The following is a 27,096-nucleotide window of genomic DNA, read 5'->3' as shown; positions in this document are numbered from 1 at the left end:
CTGGGCTCAAGTGGCAGACGTGCCTCGTATACCTGGACGATGTCGTCATTTTCTCGCCCACCTTCGAGCAACACTTGGAGCGGCTGCGCACAGTGCTCCGGGCGCTCCAATGTGCGCAACTTACGATCAAGCCCGAGAAATGCTATTTCGGTTTTGAGGAGCTTCGTTTCCTCGGCCATGTTGTCAGCGCGCGCGGTGTTCTCCCAGATCCCGACAAGACCGCTGCTGTCTCCAGTTTCCCGCGTCCCACTGACAAAAAGACCCTTCGACGTTTTTTGGGACTGTGCTCTTACTATCGACGATTCGTCCAAGATTTTTCCAAAATAGCTGAACCCTTAACAGCGCTGACCAGAGACGACACACCCTTCTTGTGGGGAAGCGACCAAGAGGATGCTTTCGTGGAGCTCCGCCACCGCCTGCAACGTCCACCGATACTCGCCCATTTCGATGACGCCGCAGCAACTGACATACACACTGATGCTAGCAACGTAGGCCTTGGGGCGGTCCTGGTACAGTGGCAGGATGGCGCCGAACGAGTCATCGCATACGCAAGCCGTACACTTTCGCGCTCGGAATGCAACTATTCAACGACTGAGAAAGAATGTCTTGCGGTAGTCTGGACCATCAGTAAGTTCCGCCCATACCTATACGGAAGACCATTTCGCGTTGTCAGTGATCACCACTCGTTATGCTGGCTGGCCAGCCTCAAAGATCCATCTGGGCGGTTGGCGAGGTGGAGCCTCCGTTTGCAGGAGTACGACGTAACGGTCGTGTACAAGTCGGGGCGGAAGCACCAAGATGCGGATTGTTTATCACGCGCGCCAGTGGACCTTGCTTCCCCGGAAATCACTGAAGACTTCTCTTTCCTTGGTGCTGTTAGCGCAACCGATATGGCGCAGCTTCAAAGGGAAGACCCAGAGTTAGCGCCGCTCATCGCGTACCTGGAAGGATGCGACGGTCCCCGCATTCCTCGTGTTTTTCTTCGTGGACTCAAATCCTTCACTCTGCAGAACGGCGTCCTCTACAAGCGCAACTTTGAGAGCAACACTGCAACATTTCTGCTCGTAGTCCCGTCCGAGTTGCGACCTGATATCTGGAGCGCTTGCCACGACGAACCATCTGCCGGCCACCTGGGGGTCAGTCGTACCTTAGCGAGGATTCGGCAGAGGGGCAGAGGATTCGGCCCTGCAAGAGGCAACGCGGCTCACGCCCTTCCAGCTTGTCTTCGGTCGTCCAGTTGTTACTTCTTTGGATGCCATGTTGCCCGTCGACCCTCAGTGTGACCTAGAGCCAGATCTTGACGTCGCCACTTTCGTTCAGCAGGCTGAAGAAGCACGTCAACTGGCCAGGCAGCGAATACACCGTCAACAGCACGCCGACGCTGACCGCTACAATCTCGGACGGCGATTTGTTACGTACGAACCAGGCGACCATGTGTGGGTTTGGACACCAGTTCGTCGCCGTGGGTTGTCCGAAAAATTACTGCGCCGATACTTCGGACCTTACCGAGTTCTCCGCCGCATTAGCGACGTGACGTACGAAGTTTCACCGGCAACCCCAGGCCGCCCTTCGCGCAGACCACCGCATCCGGATGTTGTGCACGTCGTTCGTATGAAGCCGTACCACGACCGTCCTGCTGATTGTACTTGACGCTGAGTGCCGCCGGTTGTGTGTCGTGATAGCTGTGTCTCACTTTCCGTGTCTAACCCATTTTCCCCTCTGTTAAAGCGGCCCGCATCGAGGCGATGCTGCAGGGGAGGGAGAAATGATACAGCTCAGAAGTGGACGAAGAAGAAGTGCTTCGCCATCTCGCTTGTGACGAGGAAGAAGAAGTGGTTCGTCTTCTTGCTGGTGACCGCTCGGCAGACTGGAGCAGTTCTTGTGTCTCTGTGTGCTGTGTAATATTCGTGACAATATTATATTATATTATATTATATTATATTATATTATATTATATTATATTATATTATATTATATTATATTATATTATATTATATTATATTATATTATATTATATTATATTATATTATATTATATTATATTATATTGTATAACCGATGCATCACCACAAGCACCACCACCAGCTACACTACGAGCTGTACCATGGCGTAAGTACGGATATTGCTTTCGCAATTACCGGGCTTAACCAAGCTAAGCCACAGCGAATTTTTTGTTTCAGAGACGCGCACAAAATATCTGTAGAGAGATTATGTACGGCAAGCAAAAGAATTCGCCATTACCAATTTCAAATATAATTTTTTTTTCAGTGTTTTGCGTATAACCGGTAATGATTCTTTCCGAGAGCAAAAATACTAGACAGAAAATTACTGCAACAACCACAATAAAAAAAATATTAATGGTTTTACTGAGTTTCTTCACTGGTTTCCACTTTAAGCAATATAAAGCCTATAAGGTCTCTAAGCGTAGGAACTATAATTTAAAGCTTTAAGAAATTCTTTTTAAAGGTGACGTACTCCGTTATTGGTTTTTTTCTGCGCACAGTTCGCGAATAGAAAGCTTTGCCGCCACATATTGTTAATGTTCATCCTAATGAAGCTCTTTTTCACGCGTTAAGTGTATGATTTCTTGTCTGTGAATGCGAAAGTGCCCCCCTGCTGTAATGCCGAAAGGCGATGCAGGTACCAAATAAACAAATAAACATATATCCGGAACTGCTTTAAAGCACACAAAAGGTGTGTTGGTAAACTCGTAATAGTCCATAAAATGCGCCTTCCGTCGTCAAGTAAGAACTGTCATTTTAGTTCCATCAATAGTAATGCCGATAATTTATTCAAGCATGCGATTTACTCGCACTACATGAAATTCTTAGACTACTGAACCTCGTCGTGTTGGTAGCATGGATTCTAAATTAAAAGTTACACGCACTTAGCCCTTATCAGCTTTACGCTTAATATCCTACATGACTGACAAAATTATGCTGCAACGCTCAACACGTTGATGACGGTTGATGAAGAAGGCAATGATTATAAGAATGGTTCGGTTGGGACTGCCTTCACACAGAAATCTGCGCCACTTCTCGACCTGGTGCTTCTGTATCCGCCCGTTCTGGTCCACGTCCCAAGCTTTTTCACTGTCTGTCCAGCCTACAGCATTGTTTGGGGCTCTGGTCTCTTGCTCACTGGTGGCTGCCGCCCGAGCATGACCTTCAGTTCGACGCCGCTCCACCCCTACGTTGGCTGCGTCTATGTCCACTCGATGACGCCAGAGATTTTACAGCTGTATGCAAAGTCTAGCGCTGAACAACCACTATGGGCACCAGCGATCAAAGCAGTATACCACGCATGACGCAATCTCCGGTGCGTCGAACACATCCCCCCTCGCTATGCGGTCGACCCCCCCCTCCTCCCCCCCCCCCCCCCCCCCCCCCCCGCGCCCCGAGTCACAAGTTGGCTACCACTTTCCACGCACTGTAACATGCTGGCGACTCGGAGACAATGAACTGAAGAACTTCGGCGTCCCTATCCAAGAAGGTGTCATATATTGTCACACAACGGGTCTTCTGAAGGCGAAGAAATGAACAGGTACACGACGGTTACGGGACACCCACGTCTGCTACGATACGATACCATTGGAACAAAGCTCTCGCAGCTCTGGCTGTAAATCTTCTTTAACAAACAACATTAATTTTCTAATATTTTTAAATCGAGGCAATCAGAAGAACCTGTGACTTCGAACACAAGTCCCCCGAGCAAGCAAACAGCCGAGAGCATGGAGTTCATATTGCATGGCGGCTCCACACCGCATATGCCACAGCGCTGGCTCAGTGGTTACAGTTCTCGGGTGCCCACTCGAAAGACGCGGGTTTAATCCTGGTCATTGTGGTCGCATTTGGATGGAGGCGGAATGTTAGACACCCGTGTAATATTAGATGTCAGTGCTCAAGGGTCAGTCTCAAGCAGGTGGTCGAAGTTTCCGAAGACCTCCACTAAGGCGTCCCTCATTGCCTCGGTGGCTCGAAACGGCAACCTCCACAAAACAATAATCAGACCACACTCGTCAGTAATAAAGTATACGGCTTTGGCCCCATCACTGGAGAACACTTTTATGCTTTACCAAGAGGTAAATTAAACTAACATTTACTTATGCTGAGTAAATCACGGCTCCGTTGGCACACCTGCCATCAGGCTAAGGGGACTGCGTTTACCATATGTGAAAATTTTTCACGAAGTCATGGCGACAAGAGAAAACAAAGAAAATAAGAGAAACTAGAGAAGATTCATCCGATAAAGTTTCATTGGTTTATTATGAACTAACATTAAACTTGGAGCTATAGTTCTGGGAAACTCATAAAAATGGCGTGTCTCCAGGTAAATGTGCTTAAAACGAAACAAAAAACCTGGACACGCATACATGGGCCCTCTGCCTGTGCCGTAAGCAACGTCGCAAATACCTTTCATAAAAATTAACTACGTACTAACGTTAGTAGCTGAAAGAATACACTATCTTAGTAAGTTTCAAGCTGGACTTTTTAGTCTCAAAAGAAGCTTCGCAACACAAGATACCAAAGACTTTAAAATACCTCCTCCGAACTGCGCCATCTTTCATAAGGACCAGCCGACGACGGGTGGAGGCGTGGCCCAATTGATAAAAAGAAACCTCTCGTTCCGCTGCCAGAAGTTAAGATGGTAGAAAGAATTTTCTACAAACTGTGATGTTCCGATACCAGCATCGCCGTGGGTTGCCTTTATTTTTTCTGGGGGACAAAGGGGCGCAATAAAAGACATGGACAAAGAAGTAGACAGGGACGAGCGCTTACTATCAACAGGCTTTATACGACGTAGACCGTTAATATACCTTCGCTTTACCCAAGCGCCACTGTGCGAATCACAGGCACGTGGGTACCAGAAAACAACAAAAGAAAACCAAAGGCCGGTGATTACAGAAATCTATCCAAGAAAACCATTTCAGATCGGCGAAGTATCAGAGATGAATCACTGATGCAGTTATCTCCTTTTTTTCTAATGTAATAGGCTTCCACCAGTTTCCGTTCAATCTGATCACGGCTTCTCAGCAATAATTTACAGTCCGACAAGCGGGGAAAACAGGCGACCTTAGTCTTCTTAGTGCATTCTTGGCAATGGTCCGGGAGATGGGAGCCTGTCTTCTTTAAAGAGTTCTTGTGCTCCAGAATGCGCTGCTTGAGCCAACGTCCAGTTTGCCCAACGTAAACCTTCCCGCAGGTGAGCGGGAACTCATATACAACTCCTTTTTTGCAGGTTACGCGGGGCTTACGGTGTTTCACGCCACACTCTTGCCGTTTTTCTTTTCTTCTTATGCGTGCACACAGACCGGACAACTTTCGCGGAGCAGAAAAAACTACTTCTACTCCGTACTTCTTGGCTACCTTCTTGATGTTGTGGGAAGTTCTGCGTACGTATGGTACCACCTCCGGCCTTGAACCCTTCGTTGGGTCTTTCGTATTGCGCCGCTTGCTGCCCTTCAATTTTTTTACCAAGGACTGCGTCACAGCAAGAATGAGGGAATCAGGGAAGCCTGCCTTTTCCAGCCTTGAGATCTGTGACAGGAAGCCAGCGAGCACAGCGTGGTGACAAGACTTCGTTAGTGCAGACGAAATGCATTGTAAAGCGATAGCCCTTTTGACCGTCTTAGAATGATTGGAATGAAATGGTAGCAAATCTTTCTTAGCGCGAGGACAATACCGGCAGCAAACATGTGAAGGGTGAAATGTTAGGGTGATGTCTAAAAACTGCAGTTGGTTATCACTGCTTGGCTTTTCATGGGTAAAGGTGAGTCCCATGCCTTTCCTTCCAAACGAATCTAAAACATCAGCTACGACCTCGTCAAAACGAAAATCACCTTCCTTTAACAGAACCAGGTAGTCATCTACATATCTGAAGACGTGAGCTATACGGTCTGTGTCAAAAGTTTCACTCAAAGAGCGGTCAACTTGCTATAAAAAATAGTAGATAGAACCGGGGCTACGCAACAGCCTATGCAAATACCTTGTTTTTGAAGATAGGTACGATCATTAAATTCAATAAAAGTGGCATTCAGGTAAATCTCTCGTAACGACATGAAATTGTCCACATTCAAACCAGTGGCATTTTGAAACGCGGTGATGCCATTTATATCTATACAATCACGCACCGCGGTGAGCAGGGGCTGGTGTGGAATAGAATAGAAAAGATCCTTAACATCTATCGAGAAACCGGACTTAATACTCCTCGCAGACTGAACAAAGGCTATCACTTCATCAGCGTTCTTAGTGGCATAAGGGTCCGCATCTTTCAGTTTCCTGAGGTGCTTGAGTAGGAACTAACTGACTTCCTTTTGCCATGTGCCCTTTTCGCTAACAATGGTCCGAAAAAGAATGCCGCTCTTGTGGGTTTTTGCGGTGAAAAAAACCGATAAACAGTTCCCTTCAGCCTTCCCAATGGCTCTAATATACTGTAGCGCAGCAAAAGACGAGGACACAAGAGACGAGAGACGAACAACACGAGCGCTAACTTCCAACAGATTTTATTCTCCTGAAGCATCACATTTATACGCCAGAAAACAGTAATCACATGTGCGAACAGTATCAATTCCTCGGAAAACAAGCTCTTTATCTGAGAGGAGAATGGAAGGTGTGCTTACACACGAGCATCCTGACCTATTTATCTTTTCAGCTTCGATGATTTCGCGCGTTACTCTTTCTCTGCTTTTCCTATTACGACACTTTTATCAAATAAAGGCTTACAGGCTTTTGACTTGCATGCGAGAATGTGGTCAACCAGCGATCCGCCTTGCCCGTTTCTGACGTTGCGAGCGTCTTCCATTAGGCGCTCGTTCAGACATCTCCCCGTCTGGCCGATATAGTGTTTCCCGCATGACAAGGGAATTTTATACACAACACCTTCATCGCACGTGACGTAGGGCTTCTGGTGCCTAGTTGCGCATCCGCGCGCTTTGTTGGTGTTTGTTTTTCCCAGTTTGCACAACGTTGCAAGTTTTTTCGGCGCCGAGAACACGACGGTTGCATTCGCTCGTTGACCAATTCTTTTCAAATTGTGGGAAATCTTGTGGAGATAAGGCAATACAACAAGGTTTTTTCGTTCACGAGTAACCGGGTTTGGGTGACATTGATTTTCTGGTCTCATTTTCTTAACAAGTTTTTCGGCAACAGAAACTTGAACATGGGAGGGGTACCCGGCATTAGTCAGCCTCTTGGACTGCTCTTGAAAACTATTGGTCATCATGTGCGGACAAGATTTCTGGAGAGCATTTTGAAAACATAAATTGACAATACCTCTTTTGACCAGTTTTGAATGAGCGGAATGATATGGCAGCATCGGCTTGTTGCTACGCGGCTGGTAGGCCCAGCATATGTGATGAGCGTGAAAGGTGAAGTTAATGTCTAAAAATCTAATGGAGTTATTGATGGGCAATTCTGATGTTAAAACAAGCGGTTTAAAATGTTCTTTCATGATAGTTAAAATGCTATGAGCCTTTGGCTCAAGTGAGCCATGGTCACACTTAAGAAGAATAAAAAAGTCATCAACAAATCTAAAGACCTTGATTACGTCCAAGCTGTCTAAGTGGCTGGAAACAGCCTTGTCAAGTTTTGATAAAAACAAATTACTCAGAATCGGCGCTATGCACGACCCGATGCAAATCCCTTCTTTATGAAGGTAGGGTTTTCCTTCCCAGTTAATGAACGTTGACTGCAAGTAAATAGCTAAAATTTCTAAAAAAAACTGCTCGCCGATACACCCGCCGCGTTCTGGAAAGCAACACACCCGAACTCATCTATGCACTCCTCTACACAGCACAGCACCTTGTCGTTTGGCAGCGAGTAATATAGATCCTTAACATCCACAGAAAATGCAACAATGCTGTCATCAGAGCGCGACCGAAGAAAGTCTAAAATTTCGTCAGATTTCTTAACCATAAAAGGTCGCGCTCTGATGACAGCATTGTTGCATTTTCTATGGATGATAAGGATCTATATTACTCGCTGCCAAACGACAAGGTGCTGTGCTGTGTAGAGGAGTGCAAGATGAATTCAGGTGTGTTGCTTTCCAGAACGCGGCGGGTGTATCGGCGAGCAGTTTTTTAGAAATTTTAGCTATTTACTTGCAGTCAACGTTCATTAACTGGGAAGGAAAACCCTACTTTCAGAAAGAAGGGATTTGCATCGGGTCGTGCATAGCGCCGATTCTGAGTAATCTGTTTTTATCAAAACTTGACAAGGCTGTTTCCAGCCACTTAGACAGCTTGGACGTAATCAAGGTCTTTAGATTTGTTGATGACTTTTTTATTCTTCTTAAGCGTGACCATGGCTCACTTGAGCCAAAGGCTCATGGCATTTTAACTATCATGAAAGAACATTTTAAACCGCTTGTTTTAACATCAGAATTGCCCATCAATAACTCCATTAGATTTTTAGACATTCACTTCACCTTTCACGCTCATCACATATGCTGGGCCTACCAGCCGCGTAGCAACAAGCCGATGCTGCCATATCATTCCGCTCATTCAAAACTGGTCAAAAGAGGTATTGTCAATTTATGTTTTCAAAATGCTCTCCAGAAATCTTGTCCGCACATGATGACCGATAGTTTTCAAGAGCAGTCCAAGAGGCTGACTAATGCCGGGTACCCCTCCCATGTTCAAGTTTCTGTTGCCGAAAAACATGTTAAGAAAATGAGACCAGAAAATCAATGTCACCCAAACCCGGTTCCTCGTGAACGCAAAAACCTTGTTGTATTGCCTTATCTCCACAAGATTTCCCACAATTTGAAAAGAATTGGTCAACGAGCGAATGCAACCGTCGTGTTCTCGGCGCCGAAAAAACTTGCAACGTTGTGCAAACTGGGAAAAACCAACACCAACAAAGCGCGCGGATGCGCAACTAGGCACCAGAAGCCCTACGTCACGTGCGATGAAGGTGTTGTGTATAAAATTCCCTTGTCATGCGGGAAAAACTATATCGGCCAGACGGGGAGATGTCTGAACGAGCGCCTAATGGAACACGCTCGCAACGTCAGAAACGGGCAAGGCGGATCGCTGGTTGACCACAGTCTCGCATGCAAGTCAAAAACCTGTAAGCCTTTATTTGATAAAAGTGTCGTAATAGGAAAAGCAGAGAAAGAGTAACGCGCGAAATCATCGAAGCTGAAAAGATAAATAGGTCAGGATGCTCGTGTGTAAGCACACCTTCCATTCTCCTCTCAGATAAAGAGCTTGTTTTTCTGAGGAATTGATACTGTTCGCACATGTGATTACTGTTTTCTGGCGTATAAATGTGATGCTTCAGGAGAATAAAATCTGTTGGAAGTTAGCGCTCGTGTTGTTCGTCTCTCGTCTCTTGTGTCCTCGTCTTTTGCTGCGCTACAGTATATTGGAACTATGTACCAACAAGCCCAAAAAGCCACGCTACTGAACTATATTCCCAATGGCGCCGGGTAGTATGTGCAGTTGAATTTCCTCGCAGAGTGACATGGCACTTTTCTTCATGAAGATCTTTTCACTTCCACTGTCTTGAAAGACTTAGTGACGGCTTCAACTGCCTTTTCGTTGGAAGGCCTGATGGAATAATGACCAAACCGCTTTCTTTGTCTGCCTGCATAAGCTCGAGTGAATTGGCTTTGAAAAAAGCAACAACCCTTGCGGTGGGATCGCATCGGTGGTTTGGAGTACTCGTGTTACCGACTGACCTCGTGATGGTGTCGATGCCGTCCAGGAGGCACCTTTCCTGGTTTTCTTGCGCCGTTCTGTTGACAAGTCGTCGGTTCAGGGACAGCCATTCGTAAGGCTTGCGAATGGCTGGGACGCTGAATTTCGGCCCCTCCTTTAGGACGGACGCAATCTTTTCCGGTACTTCGGCTCCTCCCAATTCTTTAAAGAAGACAGGCTCCCATCTTCCGGACCATTGCCAAGAATGCACTAAGAAGACTAAGGTCACCTGTTTTCCCCGCTTATCGGACTGTAGCGTATTTTTGAGAAGCCGCGATCAGATTGAACGGGAAATGGTGGAAGCCTATTACATCAGAAAAAAAGGAGATAACTGCATCAGTGATTCATCTGTGATACTTCGCCGATCTGAAATGGTTTTCTTAGATAGATTTCTGTAATCACCTGCCTTTGGTTTTCTTTTGGTGTTTTCTGGTACCCACGTGCTTGATTCGCACAGTGGCGCTTGCGTAAAGCGAAGGTATATTAACGGTCTACGTCGAATAAAGCCAGTTGATAGCAAGCGCTCGTCCCTGTCTACTTCTTTGTCTGTGTCTTTTATTGCGTCCCTGTGTCCCCCAGAAAAGGTATGACCCAACTCGCCCAAATACAAGTACTTCTGGTTGCCTTTATCGCAAATATTGTTCGAATCTGGGCACAATACAATTATTTCATGCTTACGAGCAATGTCACTAAGCTAGGTTAAAACTATGAGGTGAGACAATCACAGGAACACAGTACACCATAATTCCCCTTGCGCGGTGATGTTTTTGACGTAATGCGGTTCTTTCACTTCGCTCAAATTATAATAGAACCCAAATTCGTACTAGCACCAAGCTATAATATTATAGATTTAGTGCTACTTAGTAGCGGTTTCGCTCGATTAAGTCATTTGTTCTAGCATAAGAAACGGTGGAATTTCGATGAATTAGTGAACAATGAGGCAAAAGCGCGACAGAAATATACAAATCGTCGCCATTTTATGTATTTCATGAACACCAGAAAACAAACGGTGCCGGATTATTTCCTATTGTGCTAGCATCAGACTCAATAAATATGAAAAAGCCAGTTCAAAAACATAGAATAATTTAAAGAATTGCAAAATTGCAATCTATTGCCTTAGACCATTTTGCAATGAGACAGTCCACGAGACAAGAACAGTCACGCTTCCGAAAAGCCTTGTTGCTCATCTGTGAAATTGCTGCACATAGAGCTAACTTCATCGATAGCACGACAATTTCTACAAGCCTGTTCATATGATCGTTACTGTGCTCAGACCGAGCCCGGCACTTTGCTCCATGGAGCACTTTACTACTCAGTAGTAACTAAGGGCTCTGCGTGTAGACCGGCTACGCGGTGCTTTAATGCGAAAGGAATACTAGTCCCATTGCGAGAAAAACCTGCGGTGTGGGTGTGTGTCTACTCGCAGATGTTTCAGCAAATCCCAACGAAAGCAGGCAAAAAGGGTCCTTATGACGCACACACCAAGCCGAGCACATATAGGTCAGGTAATCCTATAAATGTCGTTCCTCTATATACACGCGCCACTGCCCTACCTTCATGTGGCGCCTTTATGCCGTCACATTCGTACAGAAATTGTGATGGAATTGTTTGTCGTACAGCGTTCTGTGTAGTGTCATATGATTTCGCGTTATATATATACCTTACGTGTGCTAGTCAAGTTGTAGGAGACTGCGGCACGGATCCGAACAGGTGACATAAGCACATTTGACTGAATGTTTTCCCAGACTTTCACATCGAAATTGTGGTGCAACGGTGGGGTGGAGTGGAGGAATCAACAGAGAAGTTACTGCGCCATATCTTTTGCACAAAATTCACTAGATCGTTCGTCGTACAACGTTTCCGTAGTGTAATACGTGCGCGCGCGTGTGTGTGTGTGGGTGATGATTGGAGTGGTGGGTGAGGGATTAGATAAAAAAAAATACTGGCCGCCTGAAAAAAACTAAGTTCGCTACCCGCTACCAAACGTCGACGTCCTGTATTGATGACATGCGTTCGAATTCCCACACGAAAGACTGTTAAGTGTCTCTGCCGAAGTTTTTCTGATTTACGGGCTTCATCGCAAATTTTTTGTCTTTTACCTCACAGTTGTTGCTCTTTCATTCAGGCGTGTTAAAGGACATACGATTTGGTTCGATTCGTAGATGGTAAACATTAGATATTTAACCTGACTACAGGCATCACTGAACAGACCCTGCTCCACTGTCAAAATGTGCAGTACAAGTACTAGTTTGGTTCGTTTTACGGGGTTCAATGTCCCAAAGCGACTCAGGCTACGACGAATGCAGTAGAGGAGTGCTGCAGGTAATTTAAAACACGAAGGGTTCTTTACCGTTCACTGACATTGTACTACACACGAGCCTCAGCACTTTGCCTCAACCGAAATGCGACAGCCGCGGCCCTTTTCACCTGAATAACAAAGTACGATGCAGATATTTGTAAAATATTCTATACCGTTTCTCTCTTTAGTTTTCAATCACTTTATTTGCGGTTCGCGGTGGGCCGTTCTGGGATCCCCCAAACGCTTGGTGTCGTTAGTGCTTTTTTCGGTCTGTCAAGAGTGCCTTCTTTTCTCCGGTACGCTAGTCCGCAGTCACGTTTTTTACGTCCAGACTATTTTAGCGGGAAACCATGCGTAGAGATTTAGGCCAACCACACAAAGTATTGTTTACTTCAATCCCTCTAGAACATCATAATGTCTCGTTCGCACCACCTGTAGCCTTCTGCTAAAGTAATTTTACTTCAGAACCCCTGCCGTAAAGTTCTTAAACTTTGCTCCTAAAATACATCAAATACCCTGATCTAATAATTGGAAAATTGCGTTATCTAGGACACCAGTCTCTATGGGCCTGCATACATTTGAAAAATGTATGGCGGAGATTTCCATGCGTTTTCAACCACTTTCTATCTCATCGAGGCTCAATTCGCAGTTTTTTCCTGGCTAATTAAAAGAGGCCAATCTGGTCCTCCTAAAGTTCAATTGTAGGAGCCATTTGGCCGGTCGTAATGATTAAACATTACGTTGTTATGTTTAATAGTTTAAACACTAGTGGGCGGCAAAGTAACAACTTGTTGAGTTGTCCCTACTATTCTATATGTTGCACTCCTCGACCGTGGCTTTAACGAGATCAGGCAAGAAGACGCGCCTTCTCCGACTGAGCAGTTCACGGCGAAAGGCCGGATTTAAATAAAGGTTTCTTCGATAGACGGCAAGACTACATCTGTAGGCTAAATATTTACCGCGGGGGCAGGCAATCATAGGCCTGTGAGAATTTGTACTTTTTGTGTGCACTAATAGTAACTACAGTAGGTAAATTACTTCTTAGTTTTAATCACATAAAAAAGGCATTGGGAGAAAACATGATCCCACTACTTGGTTCACTTGCAGACTACGTACGTTGGATGTTGCGTTTGCATCGAACAAAAACTGCAAGCACAAATTCACACCTAAAACATAGGCAACAGATCAGGCTTTAAATTATACACACCTCCTACACCCCCTACTGCAGGCTGATGGTGAAAAACGTGCAGCTCTGCGCCCTCTCGTGATGTTTCGGTGCATATAATATTCCACAGCTTGCACTCTTGGCGGACGTCAACCTTAGAGTTTTTTTATTGCGCGCGACTTTCACTTAACACCTCCCTTGCTCTTGAACCTAATGCTGAAAGCATAACTGCTGTCCTCTTCGCATTGTCTTCAATACTGTTGCCTCGAAACGAAGATGCAATGAGAACGATATGCGGAACCTACTTATTGATTTGGGATTCTAACTGGAGCACCTCGAAAGACATTGAAGTGGCCTGCAAGTGCACCCGACGTTTTCTATGCATCGGTAGAAGACTCGCCGCCTTTAGTCTAAAGCCTACTAGCAGGGAGCTCAGGCGGTCGGCACTAAGTAGATGGTAGGATGGCTACCAGAACACTGAGCAGTTCATTCTCTAGGGCGTGCTGAATAACAGCAGTACGCACGATCGATCAAGTGGCGTGATATCACATTGACACTTCGGGCTTATACAAGAAAGTTGTGTCCTCAGGGTGGCATGCTTCCTACAATACATCGACTTAAAAAGTATTGAAATAAATTAAACAGGCTCCTACTCAGAAGAAACTTCACAAGAAAGCAGCATTGCAAGCACAAATCAACTTTTGCTGCAGGTAGTGTAAATCCTAAACAGAATACGCTGCGCATATCAAGCAGATAACCACATAGTAAAAAAGAAATTTAAGCTAGAAAAAGGTAAGAAAAAGTAGCTGCGTAGCACCTTGTACTTGCTTACGAGGTCGCTGACTCGTTGAAAACTGGCACTTCCAGACATCATGACTACAGTAGAGCCCAGAAGTACGCCAAAAGTTATCCAGCCAATGGCTAAAGGCTGCACGATTGAAGACGCTGCGAGCACGACGTCACTTTCGTCCCATGAACAGCACGGCCTGCGACACCAAGGGACACATGAAAGAGGAATGGAGACGTGTTAGGCGGGCACAGGGATAGTATCAAGACCGAACACTGGCCAGGTGCGCCACAGACCTATTCTCTTAGAGACGTACACTTCGCAAAAGTGTACAGATTTTCAAAGTATGCTTTACGGCAATAGGCAGTAATCGCATGCTTGATGGCTGCCTGCAGACTAGTTTGCTGACGAATATATCACAAGCTTCATGGTGTGTTTTTTTTCTAGATGACCAGTGGCAGTCGCCGGTTGTCAACATACTTTCAAGGTCCGTATTGGCGATCTTGAAACTAGTGATGTCCGATATGGAGAATGTGGAATCGAAGACAAGAAGCATACCGAAGCCACATTTGGAGGCTACTTTGATGAAGCGGTCATTTATTTGTATGCCGTGTGTCCTTTCGCATAATTATTGTGATAGTTGAAGTGGAAAAAGAGCCCGTGTCTGTGTAGGCAAGACAAACCGTGGACCTGGCTCTTTAATGCGGTCGCGTCATGCACTTAATGGCGAAGATTGTGAATATACCAATTGTTTTATAGAAATTCTCAAGGTACACTGTTTTTTTTAGAGGTGAGCGTACTTTTGGACAACATTTTTACACCGCCATCGACACTGATGGTGAAACTCAGTGTCTGAGTATAAATGCGGAATACTCTCTCCACATGCCGGATGGAAGCTCTTCCTAAGGACATCTCTGATTAGCTTTCGTCACAACGGCGCGTTTAGTGTTCCATTAATAACGGATTGCTTCTGTGTGGTAAATCTTTCAGAAAGTATAAATGTGGTACAGAGATTGGGAATCTACAGATGTGGTGCCGATTAAACTATTCGATTCTCAAGCTTGTCGTGCAGGACGAGATGCGGAATGAGATTAAGCTCGGCACCATAATATACCAGAAACAATTTCTAACAGCTTCGAGCCCGCGATTATTGCGTAGTGACCTGCAATGCTCGTCAGACACTGAAGGCTACCCCGGTTTTACTGCGTCCGTGTAGTTTTTGGGGTCGAGGCGCTGCCTCTAGTACCAATGTTCTGGTGTGTTCGGTGCTATCTAAGGTACAAACTGTGTGTTTGAGAAGCACGTTTAGAAATTTAAATGTATTAAAAAGAGTCAGGGAAAAAGAAAACATACATGATGAGAAGGACTCTGAGCTGCAGCTGTTGAAAGTAGCTATAGATGTCACATTAATTAGCGTCATATTGACCTAATAATAATTAATAGCGCTTGTTTGCGGCATCTGGTGTATATGGTCAAAGGCGTGAGCGCAGCCATTGGTCGGACGATGTCATTTCAGTATTTAATAGTAAGAAAAACTCTTCTTCGAATACTTTTGGAAGGGCTAAATGTGGTGCTTTCTTCCATGATAAGAGAGGTAAAACTGATCTGTTGCGTACAAAGGTCTCTGCAAACGTGGCATCCGCTGATAACGTGCTACAATTCTTACCGCACCTAATTCTAAGCGTTACTTCTATTTTACTGCGGCGAAGAGCTCCACTTGTTTCGCCCATCGATGCCAGCCGAATGCTAATAACACCAACTGCTCGCTTGTAAAAACCTGTAAAAAACCTCAATGTCAATCCTTGGGTCTTTGCCCATTTATACCTCCAGATGCGCTTAGTTCTTGCAAAGCAAGTTGGTTTTGCCGCGAATTGGCGAAATTATTTTCCCGCAGGAAAGCCGATTAGCCCGAATTCTGGTTCAAAGAAATCTTAGCTGTGTACTTTCGTTTCAGGATTATCTTACAATGACACTGATTTTCATGACAGGAGTTTTCTTGTAGCCCCCACACACACTTGAAGCGTCCACACACTTACCCAAATGTGGCCATTTGAGCCACGAAGCTGTAGTGGGTGCTGGCGGCACCCTTGGGGAAGCCCGTTGTTCCTGACGTACGGCAGATGGTGAGCACGCAAGAACGAGGGTCCTCAATGGGAACCTCACGGAAAGAAGACTCGTCCAGGTCCCGAAACGCAGCAGTCGACACAAAGCCTTCCGCTGGACCCATGGAGAAGAGCCCCTGTGCATGATATTGAAGAAAGTTGGTTGCTCTGAAAAGCCGAGGCCGCGAACACTTGACTATGCTAACCTTGAGTTTTTTTTTCTTCCTGATATTTAATCAGCTCTGCTGTTGAGCACCTGAAGGTAACATGAAGGAATAAAGATTTTTTTATTTCTTCCCACAGTCGTACGTTGTGCTTTCCAAGCCGTATAGCTAAAAATACATGTTTTAGTGGGAGTGTATGGTTCCATATATTTTCAAGATGCCTTTAAACGTGGTTTATATGAAAAATATTTTATGTGCCTGTAACGGCTGTTAGGCTCTTATAAGTACAGGTTCCGCGGATGACTTTTGCAACCCCTTTCGACATAATATTCTTTTAGCTTTTTCTATTAATTCGTTATTAAAAATAAGGTCGTTTCAATTAATTTCTGAGCTCTCAACTTTTAATATTTCAAACTCGAACATTCCTTCAATTTTACGGCTCTGAGGGGGCCTACGACTGCTTGGTTCATTCTGATTAAGGCAGGCTATCTCATGCTGTATAAGGTATTTGTTTACTTTTCACATTAACTCTAGGTAGCGCACACTACTTAAAAACTGCCTTCAGATTCTCGTACTGGGCTGCACCTCTGTCAAGTTGAAGAACGCGGGCACCTCCACACAGTGTAACCTGTTGTTCTGTGCCTTAACCTGCTTACGCTAAGTTCCCCCGGTCAGTTCAATTGCCAAAACTGCGGTGTTTTGCCTGCACATGCCATGAGATACTTGCTCGTCCAGCAAACCCTCCTCAACCCTATGGCTGTAGCTCGCGTCCTTCACCAAGAAGCAAGCTGAATTCACAATTAGATGCACAACGAGCCGCTAAGAGTGGTTCGCAGACTTAATTTCTACCTTAATAACTACGATGAAATGTTTTTAATGTGATTGTATTGGGAGGGCCATGATGGCGAAAACTGTCCGGTGGCGTCTTCGTCAGTTGTGTCGGCGCCTGTGTGAAGCCTCCACCTGTTGGGTGGTGTTCAGAGGAATTTTCCTCTCTCCACCTGCAACCTGCCAACTTTCCCCTGTCCTACTAAACACTCTCTCCACTTGCAGCGGAGAAGAAGGAGATTCCGGATCGGGAATGACTCAGCAAAAACGAAAACAATGAAGAGCATTACTCGGACAACACCAGACTTGCGTGCAAAATATACAGCCTCCAGAAGAACAGTCTGTGGAAAAAGCAAGCTTGCAGGAGCTATTCCTTCTAACAATGCTCGGGAAAAACATTCTTGCCCTCACAAGCCCCACCAGTGGCTGTATTTGTAAAAGCCATTTGCCAGTGCAGTGGTGCATCGACTGTGTCACTGTGCAGGAAGTAGTATGAGGACTCGCCGCGATGTATGAATGTGACACATTTTGCGTAGTTGCATAGCCGAAAGTGGAATAGAATCAGAAGATTGGTGAGTGAAAGACAATTAACTGAGAAAGTATTGCAGTAAGCACAGGAACGAATTTACGAATTAAAGAAGCATGCTATCGCATTTCATCTGCATCAATTCAATTATCACCCCTAATTCTTCTTCGAACCTCTTTATGAAACAGGAGATTTTACGAGCGAAACTTTTTTCTCAAATAGTGCGTACAAATGAAATAAAGGAAGAAACTGAAGCTACACTACACATACTCTGACGGGATAATTTAGACAGCTGACTCATTGCAAGCATTTGTACAAAGTGAAAGGTATAAAGGGAAAAAAAAAGTGCAGAAACGAGCTCGATATATTCAAATGGCTCTTAAATGGCTCTTAAAAATTCGAATTCTTTCTGCGTTCGATAATACCCTTTCGCATCAGCGAAAGAAGAGAAGTGCCTACAAAGAAAATGACATAAAAAAATCTTAGAATTTAAGTGACGCTGAAGCCCGTGCCTATACACATGCAAGCTGCCACAGCCGGCATTGTCCTTCATCCCTTAATGGAAGCAAGAATTGTGGTGCCAGCAGAAGCCAGCCTCAAAGAGAAGCCGGACACGCACAACTAAAGTCACAGGGCAAGTGCGTACTCTGCACCTTTTGTCTCGGGTGGCATCGATGGGACCCACCCCGAGATTCGAACGCCTCAAAGACGACTTCTTCCCCGATCAAGGTGAGACAGGCAAACTGAGGCGCACATGCGAGGCATCGGAGAGGCAGATAAAGCTTGTTGGGTGATGAGTGGGTCTCAGTTCTCTATTCGTTATACTTCATTGCGTTATGTGTATCATGCGACCCTAACCAAGATCTGTTACAACCGAGCTATGCTCGACACCCAATTCCAATTGTACAAAAAATGTGCCCATGTTCGCAATTTGTTGGGAGTTGTAAGATATATTGAGCGTGCTTTATTGAGCACAGAGGAAGAGAATATAGTGTCAGGTAAGGAGAACAACTCTCCAGCAACACTAACGTATCACGGGGTAAAGGGAGACAGAATATAGTGGGAGGTTGAATGAACTAACCTCTCCCGAAACAGACGGATAGACAAAATTTCGCGGAAATGATGTGGCGAATATGAAGGGCATTAAGCGTTCCGCAACACAACACCTAACGAAAGAATAGTAGGCGCGCCCGTTAGGAAAGACGGTTTAGTCTCGCAGAAAGTTCTAAAACCAGTGCTGTCTTCGAGTTGGTGCTACTTCTGTTCGCAATGTTTTGCGCCTCGTCCACGATATTCAAAATGCGGGCGTCGGTGCCAGTGAGCTCTAGAATGGCGGTAATGAAAACCGAACGTGCTCAGGTGGATTGCAATCTCAGTTAGTACACCTTTTGGCACTCGTAAGAGAGCCACCAACAAACGCAACATACATTTCAGTGAAGATGGCTATGACCTTTGCTTGTGGATCACAAATTTCTACATTTTCATGTTATTAAAATATCGCCCGTAGGGCAGCCAAAGAGAAAAAATAATATAACGAGCACTTAAGCCCAAATAATAAGAATTTAATCGCTGGAAACGTTGCTTACACATATTATATAAGGTGTATGAAAAAGTTGAGCACATGATAATGCAACGCTCTGGCTATCCTGTGTACGAAGTGTTCTTGATGAAGGAATTCAATGATGTGACTGCGACAAATGCGGAGATGCGCTCTACAGAGTACGATAACTCTTTGCAACGGTTTTCACGCTGACACCTTTTTTTTATTTTGTGGCGGAGAAATAGGGTTCAGCACGAGCAACTTATTTCTCCGGTAGTCTGTTGGTGGTGGAAAACATTTATTTACAGATAAACTTCGGGAGGTGAGGTATGAGCTGACCCAAAGGGGGCCAGCCCTCACAAGTACTAGGTGGAGGTCCCTAGTTCGGGACCCCAGTGGCGTCGGCCGCTGCCCGGGCTCGCGCGACCAGGGCCCGTTGGGCCTGCAGGTCAGAGCAGCCGAGCAGGGTCGCCTCCCAGTCCTCCCGGGTTGGGTTGGGGTGAGGGGGGATAGCAGGGTTGGAGGGGCAGGCCCACACCATGTGGTAGATGTCCGAAGACTTCTCCGCACAATGCGGAGAGCTGCCAGAGAAAGAAGGGTCAAAGTGTTTTAGAGCTGCCGGGCACAGCAAAGTATTTGTATATAGGCGAAGCAGAAGCCGCTCCTCCGCCTTTGAGAGACCTTTACACGGGCGGGGATAAACACTATGGCCAGATTGATAAAGTAAAGAAATGTCTTTAAACGAGTAAGCTGGAGTGAATTCGAGTTCCTGATCGTCGGGGTCGGAGGGGAATGTCCGGTGAGAGAGCGCGCGGGCGGCGGCGTCAGCTGCCTCATTTCCCTCAAGGCCTTGTGAGCAGGAGCCCAAACGATACGCCGGTGAGCGGGGTCCCCGGTATAGACGCTGTTTTGGAGAATGCGGTAGGCTAGATGCGGTACCCAGCCCTGCTCGACGTTCCGACATGCCCCTCGCGAGTCGGAAATAATTGTTTTTGAATTGGAATGAGATGCAGCCAAAGCAATGGCGACCTCCTCCGCGTGTGTTATGTCACGGGCTCGGAAAGTAAGGCCGTTCACTGTTTTGGATTCGTGGACGACTGCGGCCGTGAACCATCCCCCATGGTGGGGGCCGGAGGCATCCACGTAGAATACGCCGGGTTTCGATCCATAGTGGCGGGCCAGCGCTTCCGCCCGCGCCAGGCGCCGGCCATTATGGTCCTCACGGTTCATGTTCGCGGGAAGAGGGCGCACGTGGAGGGCGCATCTCCACTGGGATGGAATACGTACGCGCTCTTCCATGAGAGTGGTGTGTTGGATGTGTAGTCGGGCAAGAAGGCGGCGACCCGACGATGTCTTCGAGAGACGTGTGTATTGGTTGGTCAAGTGAGCTTCCCGGAGCTCCCGAAATGTGTTCACCATGCCCAGCCCCAGGAGGAGCTTGTTGGAGGTGGTCACGGGGAGGTCCAGAGCCCGCTTAATAATTTTGCGGAGGATGACTTCGAGTGTATCCTCGTCTTGCTTCCGCAGGTGGAGGTATGGAGTCGAATATAGAATTCGACTGGTTACAAATGCATGCGCCAGCCGCAAGGCGTCCTTACATCGTAACCCCCAGCGCTTGTTAGAAACCCGGCGGACTAAGCTGCCCACCTGGTCCCCCACCTGATGGAGTTTGGCCAATGTTGTCTCTGACCGTCTGTCTTGATGTATAAAGAGCCCCAGTACCCGGACTTCGATTTTTTCAGGGATTGGACCTGTCTCAAGAGACAATGAAATTTTGGCTGTGCACTTTGGTGAGGGGCGTATGTGCACAAATTCAGACTTTTGGGTGGAGCATTGGAGGCCGCAGCGGCGAGCATAACGGTCCACTATGGTCGCCGCCTCCTGCAGGTTGGCCTCAATGTCTCCAAGGCAACCCTGTGTGGCCCACAGGGTGATGTCATCGGCGTACAGCGCATGCTGTACACCGGTGACAGCGCCCAGCTGGGCCGGTAGGCGCATCATAGCGAGATTGAATAAAAGGGGAGAGAGCACCGCGCCCTGTGGTGTACCCGTGGTTCCTAAATGAAAAGGGCCACGTTCCTTATCCTGGATTCGAATGTAAGATTGTCTGTCTGTCAAAAATTGCCGAATGTATTGAAAGGCGTTTCTGCCGCAGTTAGTTTGAGAGAGGTGGGCGAGAATGATCTCGCGGGTAACGTTGTCGAATGCTCCCTTCAAATCCAAGGCGAGTACGACCTTGTCATTGTGAGCGCATTCGACGGGGTCGAGGACAGCCCGATTGAGTTGTAGCAGGACATCCTGTGCAGATCTCTGTGGGCGAAACCCGAACATGGTGTCTGCGAAAAGATGTTTGGATTCCATGAACTCGGACAGCCTGTCGCGTACCATCGTCTCCATGAGTTTGCCCACACAAGAAGTCAGAGAGATGGGGCGGAGGTTGTCCGTGTTGATGGCCTTTCCAGGTTTAGGAATGAAGGTGACCAGGGCGGTCTTCCAGTCGATGGGGAGTGGTACTTCCCCAAGCCAGATTGAGTTAAATAATTCAGTAAAGACAAGTATGTCGGGTCGGGGAGGTTGGCTAACAATTTGACTGTAATTTTGTCCCGACCCGGAGCGGTGCCACGTTTCATTTTTGCCAGGGCCGCCCTCAGGTCATGGAGCTGGAATGGTTGATCCAGCTCAACGTTCTCAGAACCTGCATAAGAGTACGCCGGCCCGCGGGGGTCCTGGGTGGTGCACAAGTACTGGTCCCGGAGCTTGTGCGCCAACTGAGTTGTGTTGCCCTGAAAGCTGTGTATGGCTCCTTGGAGGTGTTTTTGAGTTTCCGTGCCTGCTGGCGTGGGGTCAATTAGGGCGCGAAAAAGTCTCCACGTGTTCCGGCTGGACGTTTGCCGCGCGGCCGTGTTGCATCGTGCCACCCAGTTGGAGTCGGCGAGTTGGGCCGCATACTCAGCCGCTCGTTGAGCGAGCTCGGCGATGCGAGCTTTAAGTTTCCGGTTGTGCTTCTGCCGACGGCACTGACGGATGAGGCAATGCCGGGCCTCCCAGAGGTGGAGCAGGTGGTTGTCCACATCAGAAACCGCCTCTGAGAGCTGAATTTGAGTTTCGGAGGAGCGAACGCTAGAGACCAATTGTTCTGACCAAGACTGGTAGCCTTGTTCATGTATTGGTGTGGCAGTGTTATAATTTTGCCTGAACTTGGTCCAATCTGGGAGTCGGGCTTGTGTTGTTGGTGGCGCGAAAGGATAGGTCCTAATCGTAATGTTCAGGAGGCAGTGGTCGCTGCCGAGGGTTTCCTCGGTGTTGACCCAGTCTGCATACTGAATGTTGTGGGTGAAGTTCAAGTCCGGACACGTATCCCTTGTCACGGAGTTGCCTATACGAGTTGGATGGATGGGGTCAGTGTGAAGAGTGAGGCCCAGCGTTGACGCAAGCTCCGCCAACTTGCGTCCCCGCTTCTCTTCACGGCAGTAACCCCACATCCGAGAGGGAGCGTTGAAATCGCCCACAATCAGGAGGGGGTCCCGACCCGCAACTCTCAGCGCGCGGCTAAAGAGGTCGGCGAATGATACATTCGGCAATTTCGGATTGCAGTATATATTGAGTATGTGTAACGGTGGGTCCTGCTTGCGGAGTGGGAGGCGGGTCACCATTACATAGGAGTATTGAAGTTGTATGTCTAAGTCGACCTGGTTGACTGTATAATTTCTATGAACGCAGAGACAAGACGAGGGGTCCTGCTGGAACGTCGTATAATTTGTTAGTGTGGCGCCTTTCCCTGGATCTTGGAGGGCAACCACCGCTGGCAAATGCTCAAAGGTTGATAGGAAAAGCCCGAGGTCGGCACGCTTGCAACGGGACCGGAGCCCCCGACAGTTCCATTGAGTAATCGTATTGGGGGAAGCCGATTTGGAAAGGGGGGAGCGCCTGCACCGAGGGTGTCCCGCCATGCTCAGATTTTGACGTGATAGGTGGTAGTGAGGCTGCCCCCGAGCCAGATACCAGGGGCTGAAGCTCAGCACCTGGAAGGGGGCAGCTGTCTTCTTCATCGTCGAGGTCATTGACTCGCCGGGATAATCTAGAGGGCCGACCAGATACGTCCTTAAGGGGACCGGCTCTGCGAGAAAGGCGGGGGTTACTCGCGACGTGTTGAGCGATCATAGAGGGGATAGCCTCCATGACTCGAGCTATAAGGCGTTCCATTGCTGTCTCCAACAAGGTGTCAAATTTGGCATTGAGACGGGCTTCGAGTTCAGCAAGGGAAGGTTCCATAGCCGGTGTCGCCGCCGTCTCGCTCTCCATAGCCTCTGTGTCGGGGGTACTAGGGGGAGGGGAGTTGTTCTAGCCTCTAAGGCTTCAATTTTGGCAAGTAGCATCTCGTTTTGGGCCCGGAGAGAAGCTACAAGGTTGTGGAGCTCAGCGTCAGCCGCCGAGCGAGGGGCAGGGGAGAACGGGTGGGAGGAGGAGGCAACCCTGCCTGAACCGCTCACCTGTTTGCCATTTTTGACAGCGTTGGCCCAGGAACCGGCCGCGCCATTCTTGTCTTGGGAGCGGGCTTGCTTCTCCTGGCCGCCGTGTGGGGGCGGTGGTGGCACTTGACAGCCCTTGACGTCCTTCCCGCTGGTAGGCGTCTGTTGTTTTGAAGCGTCGCTGCCGACGCTACCAGGGTGATGTGGCTGCCTGCCCGTCACGCTGGATTTCCCGCCCTTAGGGGCGGCTGGCTTGTTGGGACGGTATTTTGCAGTGCAGTCCCGCGAGTTCGTGGCATGGCCACCACCACAAACTGCACACTTGGCCATACACTGGTGAGGGGCCCGCACCCCCTCTTTTATGGGTGCCTGCTGTCCACACAGGCCACACTTATCTTGTGCTGGGTTGGGGCAAGCGTCTGCCCGATGGCCGACAGTTCCACACAAGCTGCAGGCCGGAATAGTGCGCAAATATGGCTGCACTGAGACGATTTCAGAGTTGTAGTGGACGTATTTTGGCTTAACCGTGCCGGCAAAGGTGAGCCGGGCCTTGTTTGAGTTGCCGAACTTGCGGATATCCAGTAGAGTGCCGCTCCTCCACTGCACGCTAGGTTGAAGAGATTCGGACGTCTCATGGTTGGCCACCGTAATGACTCCATAACAGACGTCCTCTTCATGTTCTTTGAGATGGCCGGCGAGAGGCACATCTCCTATGGTCGATTTGATGGAAAAATCTCCCAGCAGACGGTCTGCGACGTGGGCGTTCCGGGTGCTGGCGAGGATCAAATTTTGGTCCTTGCATAAAAGGAGGCTCAACTCGGACGCCTTAGGCGCCCTGAGGAAAGCGCCGAACGCGGCACCGAGCTCGCCGTATTGAAAGACGTCCCGGATGGCCAATGACTTCCGGGGCTTTATGACGATGACAAAGTCGTCTAGGTGAAATTTTGGTGAAGGCTTGGGCCTCCACTTGGTAACAGGATTGCGGCCCTTTGGGCCGGCGTCCTTCGCCTTTTGCGAGGCGGGAGCTTGGCGGGTAGCAGCAGCCTTGTCGGTGGTTTGCGTGGCGTTCGCCGCTATCTTGGCCTCGCGTCTGGAGCGGCGCTCAAGCAGACGCAGAAGATTTGCATTGCGGATCGAGTCCGCGGGTGCCGATTTGGGTTCCACAGTGACGGGAACGGTCGACCAAGACATGGCGTCCGGGTCATAGCCGCGTTGCAGAAGTGTTTCTTCCATCTTGCCGAAAGAAGCGGCTCCCTCACAGCCGAACGCCGGCGCAGCCGTTAGGCTTAGCGTTGGCGCCGGAGGCGGGAAGGAAAAACCGCGTTAAAATTTGTGAAAGGAGGCCCACCTATATGAATTTGGTGTCCACGGGTGCCGATGAACTTGCCGAATCCAAAGGGAGCGAAATTGATGGGATCCAATGACTTGAGTCGTGGCTCCTGTCAAAAAATGACGGAGCCGAAGCGCCACACGTCTTGCAGACGCCCGCCAGAGGGCGCCCCCTCCTCCGGTAGTCTACGCATGCGGCGCTATTCAGTCACAGCAGTGTCGCTAATTTGCTTTTACCGAGCGTTTAACCAACTCCTAAACTGGGTAGTTAACAAACAGAAGAGTTCGATGTTAGAACGCCTTCTTTTCGGATGGCGCTGATAGAAATATTCCCTAGTGCGACGAGGGGCTCCAGCAGCATTTTATAGAAGCAATTTTCTACGAGCTTTGTAGGGTACATTAGAAAGCTGTTCTGGGGGCTTGGTGGTGCCACAGAGAATCTTGCAGTCCTCACATCAGAGCACAGAATACTGCGGCGATTTTTTTTTTTGGAAATACGACACTTTTACAGGTTTTCAAATAACAATCATAGGGTAAGGCTATAAAACAAGTTTTTCAGAACAAACTTCACCATGAATAATGCAGTATGCGATGTTCAAATGGAAAGAGCTGCTGTTCCTAAACTTTCATTCCTTTCGGAGAAAAGGTACGTGCTGCTTAAAGTTATCTACGGCACTTGCTGAACGCTCGTTTCTTTCTCTAAGAGTACTTGCCTGCCTGCATTAGCTGTAATATCAATTTCCCTGCAAAATAGACGCAAGCTCCTGCAATTATATCCCTGCCCTGGCCTAAAGAGTCAATAAAGAATTAAATTGCAAAACGCAGGCGCGGAGGGCGTACTCCCGTCCAGTTTCGTTCCTGAGCTCAGCCAGCGCTCCGCAACTATCACCGGTAAAAGAGTTGTTTTCGCATGTTTAAAACGCAAGAGATGTGCTCATAGTGTTTAGCTCGAACTTTCCGAGATGAGCCCAGCCAAAGCAATAACTTTGCAATCTCACTTATGATAGGACAAACCCACTATCGGAAAACGAAGACGCTATTTCATGTTTGCAGGTAATACTTGTAAGTGCGCAGATTACGTGCCACAAAGTGAAAGAACTGAGTGTCGAAAGATACTGAAGCTTTCTAAACGTAACTGTCGGGTGTTTAGGAAGATTAGCATGCCATATCGGATTTAACTTCTCCTTTTGCATTCATCACCCCTTAGGAACACGCTTGGCTTTGGAGGAAACTTTGATGCATGGCAGAAAATTGTCTTCAAATGATGTAACAAGAATGTAAAATATTTTTGAGTTGCAAGAGAAGGCAGCTGTGTGTCTTCGAATGTAGTTTATAAATGGTAAGCATGGCGTAGCAGAAATAACGAGGGTCGGCATTCAAGTTTGTTACCTTTATTTGTAGAGCTTCCACCGCCTTAGCTGTCTTCTCTGCGAAAGCAGGCTCCGTCAGAACGTGGGTGCAGTCGCCGTCACAGATCATGTTGCGTAAATCCCCTGGACGCACACGAAAATAAACGTAATTATCGCTCGCTGCTGACAATTTTTTCGGTCAGCATCGTTGTACTATTACGGTTCCTCTGGTTCGAAAGCACAAGTGAACCTCAATGTAAAAGTTTAAAATTGTTTTTGCAGTATAAAGTTTTGAAGTAACCACTTTTCTGCATTCTCTGCTTATTCATGAGGCGAAAGATCATCAGCACATTATACAAGAAATTTGTCAATACTGGCAAAAAAGCAAAGCCCACGCTTCAAATATGGTGCTTTTTTTTATAGTCAACGCTCAGCACGAAATATCAGCACTAATTAATTACCATTAAATATGATCCTGACCACTCTGTGTTGATCCAGTCTGCTCGCAGTAAGAGTCCTGTATATTTTTTACTGACAGTACACACCACAAGATAGTCTGAGGACAGGCGTCGGAGAGCGAGGACGGATGAAGGAGCAGGATGTGGTTGGATAGGTTTCTATTTACCAGAATCGCGAAAAGAAAAGAAAATTCCGGATGGGAGCACAACGACACATATTGCAATGAACCATGGAAATGCGTGATTTCGTTCAACATTTTGTTTCGTGTTTGGGAGCAGTTTCTTGTTAGTGGGAGCGACAGCAAAACATTCATTCCATCTCTTTCTGTGAGTCTTTATAAGCGTCAAATGCCTGCATTAGCGGCGTGGCATTTCCTAGGA

General features: G+C 47.4%; 1 protein-coding gene across 1 annotated transcript in view; it reads right to left on the bottom strand.

The window, feature by feature from the left end:
• Positions 1–27,096, bottom strand: part of LOC149360181 (uncharacterized) — a 51,815-nt gene that overhangs the window by 11,175 nt on the left and 13,544 nt on the right. Inside the window, exons 4-6 of the mRNA XM_089567797.1 lie at positions 26,298–26,401; positions 15,987–16,189; positions 13,981–14,149 (exon numbers count right to left, since the gene is read on the bottom strand). Of these exons, the coding sequence (XP_089423923.1) occupies positions 13,981–14,149; positions 15,987–16,189; positions 26,298–26,401 (476 nt within the window). The remainder of the gene's footprint in view (positions 1–13,980; positions 14,150–15,986; positions 16,190–26,297; positions 26,402–27,096) is intronic.

The sequence above is a fragment of the Amblyomma mixtum genome, chromosome 2 (genome assembly GCF_055824585.1).
Source record: "Amblyomma mixtum isolate Tamu chromosome 2, ASM5582458v1, whole genome shotgun sequence".
NCBI lineage: Eukaryota > Metazoa > Arthropoda > Arachnida > Ixodida > Ixodidae > Amblyomma > Amblyomma mixtum.
The sequence above is the reverse complement of the archived record's forward strand: the minus strand, read 5'-3'. Positions and strand labels throughout refer to the sequence as shown.